Source organism: Vigna umbellata, chromosome 1 (genome assembly GCF_029865625.1).
Source record: "Vigna umbellata cultivar VRB3 chromosome 1, Vumbellata_1.0, whole genome shotgun sequence".
NCBI lineage: Eukaryota > Viridiplantae > Streptophyta > Magnoliopsida > Fabales > Fabaceae > Vigna > Vigna umbellata.
The window spans coordinates 109,817,558-109,830,546 of NC_142165.1; the positions used below are offsets into that span (position 1 = coordinate 109,817,558).

Genomic DNA, 12,989 nt, shown 5'->3' on the forward strand with positions numbered 1-12,989 from the left:
TAACAATAATCTGCCAACTTATAAATAGGAAAATTATCTTTACAATTTTTTTTTTGTACGATGAAAATTGTTACAAGAAGCTAATTACAGCCTGCTACACAGCTAAGAAATTAGCTCCCTTGGAGAAGTATCAAACTGTTAAATGGTCAATACCTTTTGCAAAAGTATGTGGAATATGGAGGGATGAAACTACGACGCCATGGAACTGCACAAAGCCGAGATACCCAATTTTTTATACATAGAAAACAGGTAAAGTCCCCCACCACTCGAGCCTTAAAAGTCCCATCTCTTCTTAATCCGAAACATCAAAATAGAAGATTTGATGTCGTCTTGCGGCACCTGAAGCATGAATTGAACTTTCATCTGCATCGGGGCTGTTTTAGCTTTTCCACCTTCATCTCCAACCTGAATGAAGCTAATGTGGTCACTCCGAGTAACAGGTAACAAAATACTTTAGGTGGAATCCACAACCATCCACAATTTCTCTGCATATACACTTGACAGACTATTTTCTCACTACTGAAAAGCAGATTATAATCTAACAGTTTAGAGATAAATTGAAGCAATCAAGAATTCGAATTCCAACAGAAGTCTTGACACAAAGAAGTTAATAGCAAAGTTTTAAAAGGAATTTAGTTAAACATTCAAGAAAAGAAAAAAAGGAAACCAATAAACCATTTTCCTATATTGATATACTATCTTCCATGGTTCAATATGCATGCATCCCTTGTGCAGGAGATGGTATTCAGCGGGGCCTAAATGTAAAACAACAATGCAGGTGCAATGTATTTCGAAAGCATCAACAATTATAGTCTGAAATGTAAGTGCTTGTTGCAGTAACCCATCCAAGCAATACTATTAGCAGTGAGAGATCCAAACCCGTCTGAGTCACAAGGATGATTTTATTCATTAGTAGTTAATGAGTGAACAAAGTTCTAAAACCTTTTGCATTGTGCAGTGCAAGTTTGTTACCCATTAGGAAATATTGTTAGAAAGATTGGTTATATATATGATTGTAAGTTTTGTTATGGAAAATCAATTAAAAAGTATTTTCTCTTCCTCTCTCTGTAGGAGGTTTCTCTGTCCTCGAATACAGAGAGTAAACGTTTATCTCAACATTTTGGTGCTCTCGTTGATTTCCACCATGATAGAATCTGTTCACAAGACTCAGTCGAAAAAAATGGATGAGATGCTCCATAACATGTCCCTTGTCATTTCCAAAATGGATGACATGAATCTCCACCTCTCAGCCCTTGAAAACCGCCGCCTACTCTACCTCCTTCTCCTTCCCCATTTTCCTCACCTGATAATCATTCCTCTCATCGCCATTTTCTCAAGCTAGATGTTCCCCACTTTGATGGTTCTAACCCCATGGCTGGATCTTCAAGATCTCTCAATTCTTTGATTATCATTCCATATCGGCCGAAGAATGGATCACCGTCGCGTCTTTCTACCTTGAAGGTCATGCTCTTGCGTGGTTTCAGTGGATGTACCGCAATAGGCAAATTCACTCCTAGCCTCAATTACTACAATCTTTAGAGACCCGTTTCGCGCCCACTGCCTTCGATGATCCTCGAGATAAGCTTTTCAAGCTAACTCAAACCTCCTCTATTGCGGTTTATCTAAGTGAGTTTGAGGCTCTTGCTAACCGAATTGTTGACTTGCAACCCCAATTTATTGAGTTGCTTCATTTCTGGGTTAAAACCGGAAATCCGTCGTGAGGTGCTTTCTCAACAGCCTCAAACCTCTCTCAAGCTTCTGGGTTAGCTCGTCTTCATGAGGAAAAGTTCCATGATCTGACTCGTTTAGTTCAACCATGTAGTGATCTTCCAGGATCGTTGTCGCCGGTGACCCGTCCGTTCACTCCACCTCTGGTTCCTTTAGTTCTTCTGCAATAGTTGCCACCTCTTCTACCTGCTCCTCCTCCGCGCACACGCTTTAAACAATTAACCGAGACAAAAATGGCTTATCGACGTAAGCGTGGCTTGTGTTTCAATTGTGACCAAAAATTCTCACGCAACCATCACTGCCCAACATGTTACATGTTGTTGGTTGCTGAAGGGGATGATAACTCAGTCGATTCTTCTTTGCATACTTCAATTATGGAACCCAACCCGCCAGCTCTTGCAGTACCCGTTACCATTGATGACCCGAATCCGGCCCAGCTTCGCTTGAATGCCTTGTCGGGCATTGGTGCTCCTGTCTGAAGCCACATGTCGGTCCTTCCCCAGCTGCGGATGATCACCTTCAACTTAATTTCATTGGTAGTCACCCCCTCATCAATCCACTAGCTATTCTCGACTTTAAAACTGGGGACATCAATAACACGCCAACCACCTTTGTTTTGGTTCAGTGGCTGGGTCTGCCCACTGATGACACCTCTTGGGAAATTTGCGGATGAGCTGAAATCCTTGTACAACCTTGAGGACAAGGTTGAATCTCATGGGTAGGGTATTGTTGCAGTAACCCATCCAAGCAATACTATTAGCAGTGAGAGATCCAAACCCATGTGAGTCACAAGGATGATTTTATTCCTTAGTAGTTAATGAGTCAACAAAGTTCTAGAACCTTTTGCATTGTGCAATGCAAGTTTGTTACCCATTAGGAAATATTGTTAGAAGGGTTGGTTATATATATGATTGTAAGTTCTGTTTGGAAAATCAAGTAAAAGGTATTTTCTCTTCCTCTCTCTTTAGGAGGTTTCTCTGTCCTCGAATACAGAGAGTAATCGTTTATCTCAACATGAAAAGTCAGCTAATAATGTTAGAGGTCAGAGTAAGAATTGTTTTATAGGCAACATGAGTTGTCTCTCTAATTAGCTCAGTCCAAAGCTTACTAAATCTCAAATTATTATACTAATTAACCCTGGGGTCACTTAACGATTTGCTCATTCAAGGGGGGGATCTGGGACAGTGTAAGGAATTACCACTAGAAGTATGCAACTCCACTGATATTTTACTTACTTTATTTGACAGATTCATGTCTTGTATCAAATAAATATTGAAGACAAGAGTATTGGTGCGAGTATGTATGTTATTGCCAAATTAAGCATTAATATTTGAGAAATAAAAAGACTGTTACTAAAAACTAGGAATTATAATCATAACAAAGGGTATCAATGATATTGAATATGAATTACATAATTGAAAAATGAAGCACTTACCCAAAGAGATGCCCAACCAAGGCGAACCTCTGAATCATAACCAGCTTTAAATTTGAAATCTTTACCATAGGTGCGCTTGTACACAGCACTCCAATAGTTGGAATCACAATTATACCAGTAGCTATACATTAAGCATTTAGAAGAAACACACATCAATAAATAGGCAAACTGATTCTTTTAATTAAAATGTGTCACTGAAATACTATAATGCATAAAATGTATAGCAGGTATGACGAAACTGTTAAAACACTAAGACATTTTATTCATAGATGAAAAAAGAGAGTTACAAGGTTATGGTATTCTATATATATATATAGAATACCATGACAGAACACAATGACACAATACCACCCACTTCTCAAGTTGGGTACACACTCACAAAACAACATCAAACAACAACATAAACTTAATACATTTTAACACTCCCCCTCAAGCCGGAGCATATAAATCATATGCACCAAGCTTGGAACATATAAACTGAATCCTAGGCCCTCTTAAAGACTTAGTAAAAATATCTGCAAATTGTTCATTAGAATTGACAAATTCTGTAATGAGATCCTTGGACAATAACTTCTCTCTGATGAAATGACAATCAATTTCTATATGTTTTGTTCTCTCATGAAACACTGGATTGGAGGCAATGTGAAGAGCTGCTTGGTTATCACAATACAACTTCATAGGCTTGTTTTCACAGAATTTTAATTCTTGAAGGAGTTGTTTGATCCATATAAGTTCACATGTAGCTATGGCCATAGATCGGTATTCAGCTTCTGCACTAGATCGAGCAACAACACTTTGTTTCTTGCTTTTCCATGATACAAGGTTCCCTCCAAGGAGTACACAATATCCTGTGGTAGATCTTCGATCATTCGGACAACCAGCCCAATCTGCATCACAATATCCTTCTAACTCAATACTTCCCTTGTTCTCATACAACAGTCCATGACCTGGATTCCCTTTTACATATCTAAGGATGCGTACCACGGCATTCCAATGATCAATATGAGGATTTTGAATAAATTGGCTCACAACTCCCACTGGATAAGACAGATCAGGTCTTGTTATGGTGAGATATATTAGTTTTCCAACCAACCTTCTGTATCTTTCTGGATCTGAGAAAGGTTCACCATGGTCTTTCATTAACTTTTTGAGTCCATAGGACTATCAATGGGCTTGCAATCTGTCAGACCTGTTTCCTCCAAAATATCCAGGGCATATTTTCTTTGTGAAATGATGACTCCTTCTTTTGATTGTGCCACTTCAATACCAAGGAAGTATTTCAAATGACCTAAGTCTTTGGTTTGAAAGTGTTTGAACAAATGATCCTTTAATTGAGCAATTCTCGCAACATCATTTCCTGTAATTACAATATCATCAACATAAACCATAAGATAAACACATTTATCAGGAGTAGAATGCCCATAAAACACTGAATGATCTGTTTCACATCGTTTTAATCCGAATTGTTGCACAACATGGCTAAATTTACCAAACCAAGCTCGAGGTGATTGTTTCAAACTGTAGAGTGAACGACGTAATTTACAAACTAACTTAGACTCCCCCTGAGCAACACAACTAAATCCAGGAGGTTGCTCCATGTATATCTCCTCTTCCAGATCACCATGAAGAAAGGCATTTTTAATATCCAATTGGTGAAGTGGCCATTGTCTAATGGCAGCCATGGCAAGAAATAGACGAACACTACTGATTTTGGCCACCGGAGAAAAAGTATCACAATAGTCGAGACCATAAACCTGAGTATATCCCTTTGCGACTAGACGAGCTTTAAGACGATCAATGGCACCAGTAGGACCAACTTTAATAGCATATACCCATCTGCATCCCACGGGTTTCTTATCAGGAGGAAGAGGTACAAGTTCCCAAGTGCCACTTTTGTCAAGTGCCTGCATTTCATCAATCATGGCTTGTCGCCATCCAGGGTGATCAAGTGCCTCACGAACATTATTAGGAACTTTGATGTTAGAAAGGGAGGAAACAAAGGAGAAATATGTAGGAGACAGACGATGGTAACTTGAAAAATTATAAACAGGATAAGGATTTCGAGTAGATCGAATACCTTTTCGAAGAGCAATAGGCCAAGCCTGATTTGAGTCAAGAGAGGACGAGGAGGATGAAGGATCCATGGTCTGGGAATCTGATGGAGAAGGAGCTGAGTCTCGAGGATCTTCAGGCAAGGAGGAAGGTGGTTCAACAATATCTTGTGCATTCTGAGTTTGAGCTGAAGATGGAGAAGCGGGAATGACCAAGGGATCACATAATGGTATAGGAAGCATCTCTTCAACAGATGAAGGATACTCCTTGGAAGACAAGAAGAAGGGTGTATCCTCAAAAAAGGTGACATCAGAAGACATATAATACCTTCTTGTGGAGGGAGAATAACATCTATATCCTTTCTGAATGCGAGAATATCCCAAAAAGACACATTTAATAGACTTGGGAGAAAGTTTATCAAGACCAGGAGAAACATTATGGACAAAACATGTACACCCAAATACACGTGGGGGAATATGATATAGGGCGTCATTTGGAAAAATAACATAATAAGGAACTTTATTCTCAAGAGAGAAAGACGGCATCCTATTGATTTGAAAACAGGCAGTGAGGATTGCATCCCCCAATGATGAACAGGAACATTAGTATTTAACATCAGGGAACGTGCTGTTTCAATGAGATGTCTATTCTTTCTCTCAGCTAGGCCATTTTGTTGTGGAGTGTGTGGACATGTTGACTGATGTAAAATTCCTTTGGAAGATAAAAATGAAGAAAATGCAGCAGAAAAATATTCCTTAGCATTATCACTTCTGAGAATTTTAATTGTCTTTCCAAATTGATTCTGAATTTCATTAACAAAGGACATAAAAATGGCTAAAAGTTCAGATCTCTCTTTCATAAGATAAACCCACGTACATCGAGAAAATTCATCAATGAAGGTTACAAAATAGTTAAAACCAAAGGAAGTAACTCGACTCGGTCCCCAAATATCAGAGTGAATGATAGAAAAAATAGACTTACATCGTGTCTCAGATTTCTTTGGATAAGAAGATCTAACATGTTTTCCTAACTGACAAGACTCACAATCTAAGACAGGAATGTGTTTAAGACTTGGAACCATCAACTTCAGCTTAGACAAATTTGGGTGACCCAAACGATCATGTAAAATTTTAGGATATGAAGTTGAAATGCAAGAAACAAAAGAGGTAGGTTTTAGGAAGTACAATCCTCCTGACTCATATCCTTCTCCAATTTGACGACCCGTACCATGTTCCTGTATGACAAAGGAAGTAGCAGTAAAGGTTATAGAGCAATTTAATGAACGTGTCAATTGACTCACGGACATTAAGTTATAAGGACAATGAGGAATATACAAAACAGAATTTAAGTTCAGTGAGGGAGATAAAGACACTTTGCCAATTCCTTGAGATGTCAATTTGGATCCATTGGCAATAGTAACTAACTGAGGAACTTTTTGAGAGGTAATGGAGGAAAATAAACGAGTGTTACCAGATAAATGATTTGAGGCACCTGAATCAAGAATCCATGAACCTTGACATTCCGCAGATTGTGAGATACGTGCACTTGACACACTTGGCACTGAAGGAAACTGACAATGGCCAGTGGATTTGTCAGACTTGTATCTCAAAAATTCTTGATACTCTTCATTTAAACATTGCACATACCCACTTCGACTACCATGGCATCCTCCATTAGCTTCGTTCCTTGAAGTGGCAGATAAGGAGAAATTAGTTTTAGTAGATGATGTCATTCTAGATTTGTGAGTAGGATCCAAAACAGAAACAAGGTCTTATGACTATGGGAAATCAGAATCCCTCTTCAACCATACTAAAAAAATGAAGCTCATCAGCAGTAAACTGTGAAATTTAAGAGAGAAAACCCTAGGTGCAAACAACAACTATCAAACCAGCGAAGCAAGAGCCAAAACACGCTCAGGAAGCTACGACGAAACTGTCTGCAACGGCGCAGTGTCAACCCAACACAGAGAAGGCACGCGTGAGGAACACGCGCCGGATGTTCGCTGGAAACAGGCGGCGCGTGAGGAACACGCGCCGGGAACTTGCTGGATATAGGTGGCGCGTGAAGAGGAGTCTGCTCTTGACTCCGACGAGGTTGGCCGTCGCTCGAGAAGACGGTCCAGATCCGCTGGTCGCCGGTTGAAATCGTGACGGTGGCCGGACGGTGGCCGGCGTAGATCGGAGAGAAGCTGCGCTTGGAGGAGCGTGTGGAGGTTTCTGAGGAAGCAGCCACCAGGGTTGGGTCGCGCTTCTCTAGGCGAACCGAACCCTCAACTTTGCCTGACAAACGGCGGCGGACGGCGGCGGGCGGCGGCGGCGCGCGACGGTGATAGCATCGACGGCGGCAGAATCTGGCGGCGACAACAATGGCACACTGGGTCTGGCTCTGATACCAAGTTAAAACACTAAGACATTTTATTCATAGATGAAAGAAGAGAGTTACAAGGTTATGGTATTCTATATATATATATATAGAATACCATGACAGAACACAATGACACAATACCACCCACTTCTCAAGTTGGGTACACACTCACAAAACAACATCAAACAACAACATAAACTTAATACATTTTAACAGAAACAAACTGGGATTCTAGCTTAACTTACAAGATTAAAATTATAAATACGAAAATTGAGAAAGGTAAATAATAACTAAACATGAATGTTCAACCACATCACGTAGGAAGAACATAGAATAGGCTTTTTTCCAACTGTACTACCATTTTACCAGTAAACTCTGGTTAAATGCATAGACAAGCATACACAAACTCAGGTTAAAACGTTTTTTGTTTTTCTTTTCTTTATAAAATACTCTTAACATTATTTAAATTAGTATATATTTATTCTTATATTTTTTACTTTTTTTTATTTAAAATTAATTATTATTTAAGGATTATATTTTCTATATTTATTCTTATTTTCTTTGGATCAAACATTTATCAGCCCAATTTTTTTTTCCATTTAACAAAGGAGTTGGATTATACAACTTAACTTAGCCCAATCCAACCAGTATAACATTAAGCTAATTTGCCAATTATACAACCACTCTTTTTGAATTGTGGTTGTTATTGTTGATTGCATTACATCTAGACATGTTTCTATGTCTCATATGTTACATTTTTTAAATGTTTATGAATCTTACAATATGAAAAATAAGCTCTTTGAGTACAATGCCACGCATTATAAACACATACCCTGCTGTACAATTCTGTCACTTTTATCAGCACACTAATCAAAGTCACAGTAGCCAAATACTTTATTAAAAGTATTTATGCCATGTTTCGAAAACAACAACTCAGTCCAAAGTGTCCTTCACATGTGTCAATATCCTCTAAGTTGCAAAAACTAAATTGGAATACAATTCTTAAAGCTTACAAAGATACTAACTATGCAGGGTAAATAGTTGATTGGAGATCCTCTACTTGATGTTGTACCTTTCTTGGAGGAAACTCGTAACTTGTAAAGTAAAAAGGCTTAATATTGTGGCTCAATGTAGTGCTGAAGCCGAGTTCCAATCCATGGGACAAGGAATTTGTGAAATGCTTTGATTGGAAATTAAATTATCTTAGAAAGCTTAAACATTAAATGGGATGCACCGACCTATAAAGCTCTATTGTGATAATAAGTGATCAATATAGCTTAGAATCCTTTTCAGTATGATAAAAAAAAAACACAACGAAGTGGATAGGCATTTTAATAAGGAAAAGCTTAATTGCAATTTAATTTGTACTCCATATGTACCTTCACAAGGCAATTTGCAGATATTCCAAAAGTATTTTAAAAGGATTTTTAGATGGATCTTATGTTATTGTGAAGATGAAGCCAGGTATCGTAGCAAGTTTCAAAGATTTTATTTCATGTTAAGTGTAGATAGGATAAACGTAACCCGATATTCAAGAATCTACAATATGACAACAATTATAGCCCAATAATTAAGGCGTACATTATGTAGTTACAATTAACATGCATAGTTTTTCAAACTCAGTTAAAAGCAACTTATCTATCATCTACCGAGAAATTGGAGTGCAACAAAAACAGTGAATGCACAAATGAAAGGTTCTTAAGAAAGTGTTATAACCTTAATTTGTCAGAAGGACCAAACCGACGCTTAAAGGCAAAAGATGGGGCATTTGAAGGAAGAGAAAGTATTGGAAGAAATGACATTTCATCGTCCTGCATTTATTTAAACATTCAACAGTAGGCACAAGGTAGTATCTGACAACCAAATACAAATGATGGGCAAATAATTGATTCCCTAGGCGATAAACTTATGATATATACGAAGAACAACACTGTATTATAATTTACACAACTGAAAATACAAAATTTTGTAGGTCTCACTCAAGATTTCATAGTTCCAAAAAAATTTAACCACTAATTAAGTCTTAGAAGAAGCATGGAGAGTGTGTTGTCAGCACTTCCCTTTTGTCAGGATAACAATGATTGGGAAGTAAGTTGTAATGCTCCACAAACAATAATCCTAAAACCAGGAAAGTACCTTATAGCAGTATCTTAATTTCACTTCTTCATCTTTGTACTGGGCAGAGCAGACTCCACTCAAAAATTGTCCTTTAAGAATCCCACTGACTGACAACAAAGACTTGACCTCCTCCTCTTCTTTCTCTTGCAGAGAAACTTCACCAAGCGGAAATCTTAAGGTTGCTTTCGGCTGCGGTAGAATTCAAACAAGAAAAGGATGATATATAATAGTAGTATTGTGTTTTTGCGTTTTGTGTTCCAAGATAAGATGATTGGTAATACATACCAATCCAACGGATGGAACTGGAGTTGATAGTTGAAGTGAATAGCCAGGATGGGCGAAGTTTGCAAGCATGGTAACCTCTCCTTGTTGAGCCTTAGGAGAAGAAAGAAGAGAGACATGAGAATGTAAAGAATTAAAAGAATGGGAGATGCAGAGGCAGAAATAAGACCTTGACATCGTGAGCAGCAGTGAGTTGCAATCTGGGACCAACATCGAGAGAAGTCTTAACGAGAGCATTATGGTCTTCAAGGTCGTAGTGGAGGCTAAGGTGTTTGGATACAAAGCCGATTTGGGGTTCGGAGATGTCGCCTTTGCCACTGTGGTTGAATGAAAACTTGAACTTGGCAAGGCTGTCCAACAACTTGCAAGAAATTTTATGGAAGAAGATTGCGCTTTCACTGTCGAACTCGGATGTAACTCTGAGGGTTGGTCTCCTCGGAAATGAGAAGAGATTTCGCTTACAGTTGTGAGTTGATGTCACTGCCAGAGGCAACTGTGACTGTGGCTCAACCGCCGCGGGTGCTCCTGCGGATGGGACCATGATATAATTAGGGTTTCCAGCTGCCGATTCCATCTCCAACCTCCTATTCTCTGTAGTTACCGTGAGAGCCACTACCTTCTACACCTCTATTTCTAGGGTCACCTGCCACTGCTAAGTGCTAAGGTTTTTGTATCGAACCAATATTCTATCCCCATCAGATTGTTCCCATGCCCGGTTCATAAAAAATAAAATATAATCTGATAGTCTTCATACCTTTTTCTGTCATGAATTATTTTATTTTGGACTTGCATTGGCTAAAAGAACTTAAATTAAGCTTTAATAAGAATTTCATAATTTCCTTTTTTTTTCTCTCTTATTCAAGTACTATTTTCTTAAATAACGGATCATGGTACCGTAATTAATAAAAAATAATTAAAGAATATAAATTTCAAATTTTTAATACAACACCTTTTAATAAAATTTAAGTAAAAATATTAAAAATATGATACAGACTTAAAATTTAATTAAGTTATTTTTTATTTTCTAAAAATAAACATGTAAAACAATATCTATATCACTTTTAAATTAACTGCAAAGTGACAATTACTCGTATCTAAATTTTGAATACGTTAATAAAATATTTTTAATAGAAATTTAATTAAAAGTAATTAAGTTTATTATTAAATTAAATCTTAATTAAGCTATTTCAATATTTTTCTATTTTAGGTCTTTGCTTCTTGAAAAGTGAAAAAAATGAATACAAATTTTAAAAGGCGCCAAACTGATTATATTTTCAAACCATGAGATATGTGAATTGAAATTATAATAACAGATTATTTTATCATATTAACATTTGTTTTATTTTAATTTATTTTAGTTTTATCATAGTAAAAAATTTAAATTGTGCTTTTATCATGGAAACCCAACTATATTATTTGTTGCCATTATAGGGAGATATTTAGGTATTAAATAAAAGATAAAATTTTCTTTTTTATTTTTTTTATTTTTATTCACATGTTTCTGTAATTTGATTTTATTACTTACAAGCATCGTATTATTTTTAGATTGTTCCTTGTTTTATTTTTATAGACATCTTTCTATATTTGATTCCATTACTTATAAGCATCATATGAACATTTAGGTAATAATTTTTGTACTGACATAATTTTATAATTTTAGATGTTTCAATTCAAAGATAAAAAAGAAAGTAACATAATTTGAACATATTTTTTATTTTTTTTTATTTTCATATTTTCATCACTTTATTTTATTAAATTTTTATTATATACTTATTTGATGTTTATGTAGTAATTACAATCAATTAATTTGTTATTTGGGTTGTTTTGAATTGAGAAGATGAAGTTTAGAAAATAAAGGAGGAAATGGAGATGTTGGGTGCTTTTGGAGATGAGCACATAGAGATGGAGGGAGAAATGGAATGGGGTGTTGTGTTAATGATGAATATAATGGAGGTGTTGAAGAATCTGATCCATGTGAAGTGTAAAGAATGGAGGAAAAATAAAAGTTAGAGAGGGTGATGTTTGAGTGTAGATGGATATCGAGGATACGACGAAGATAAAGGTAGATGGTGATATTTGAATAGGATGATGGTGGGAGATGGATTTGAGAGAAAAAAAGTGGAGAAAAAGAAAAATGGAAGAAAAAATGTTATTTGTGAATTTGAGCCATATGATTAACACAAGTGTTAGAACTTCCTTCTAATCCAACATTAATATGTGTATTATTGACTTTACTTATCAATCTTATTTGTTTAGTAATTATACGATAGATTTTTTTTATATTAGCTTGTCTTTTCTTTTGTTTGTGTCTTCTCATATTATTATTTTTTTTTTTTGCAATCACTTTTATAGTGTAAGTAAGTGAGGAAGCAAAAATTGAGCTACTTCTAGAAAGAGGTGATGATGTAACTATGTAGTTTAGGATTTCAATTTTTTGTTTAAAACTCTTTTAAAATACTTATTTTATATTTGATTCATACTTTCCTTACCTTTGTAAATAAATTCTAGATTTATTTTAAACGTTTAATAATATTCTTGAGTTTCTGAATTATCTATCTTTGTTTTATTAATTATGTTTTGTTTGACTTAATTGTTAATTGTTTATACTATTATTTGAGATGTTATATTGTGATTAATATATCAATTTTTATAAGAAACCAATAGACACTTAAATCAAGTGCACATTATAATGTTATGGTTTTCTTAAATTTTAAGTCAGTAACAACTGAAAATTAAGTGATTAATCCATAAATTCCTACATGATACAAACTCACTCTGTGTAACAAACAAACTAATGATTAAAATAATGAAGGTAATAACAATCATAAAAAAATAATCTTTCAAAGTTTGATGTTAGCATACTTACTAATTTGAGAGAACCAATCTCAGTTGTTTATGCATGTTCAGATATATTCTTTCTATTTAGGTATTTTAAAATAAAATATGGAATAACACCAATTTATGTTATTATAGCTTCTTTATCAAAATCAACTAAATAAGAATTGCAAAT

The 12,989-nt window shown here is 35.9% G+C and overlaps 1 protein-coding gene across 1 annotated transcript; it reads right to left on the bottom strand.

Moving 5' to 3' along the window:
• On the bottom strand, positions 1-10,705 carry OEP37 (chloroplast outer envelope protein 37). The gene is made up of 6 exons (XM_047316151.2): positions 10,149-10,705; positions 9,983-10,072; positions 9,716-9,886; positions 9,296-9,390; positions 3,164-3,284; positions 1-405 (listed from the first exon to the last, which is right to left on the bottom strand). Exons 1-6 carry the CDS (start codon positions 10,551-10,553, stop codon positions 274-276), a joined length of 1,014 nt encoding a protein of 337 aa, XP_047172107.1. The 5' UTR covers positions 10,554-10,705; the 3' UTR covers positions 1-273.
• Positions 10,706-12,989: the final 2,284 nt, after the last annotated feature.

Excerpts from the sequence above, each read along its gene's own strand:
- OEP37 (XM_047316151.2), bottom strand. The coding sequence starts at position 10,553 with ATGGAATCGGCAGCTGGAAACCCTAATTATATCATGGTCCCATCCGCA. Across the intron at positions 9,391-9,715 it reads AATTAAGATACTGCTATAAG|GACGATGAAATGTCATTTCT; the intron begins GTACTTTCCTGG and ends AAATAAATGCAG. Across the intron at positions 406-3,163 it reads TTGGTTGGGCATCTCTTTGG|GTTGGAGATGAAGGTGGAAA; the intron begins GTAAGTGCTTCA and ends AGCTTCATTCAG.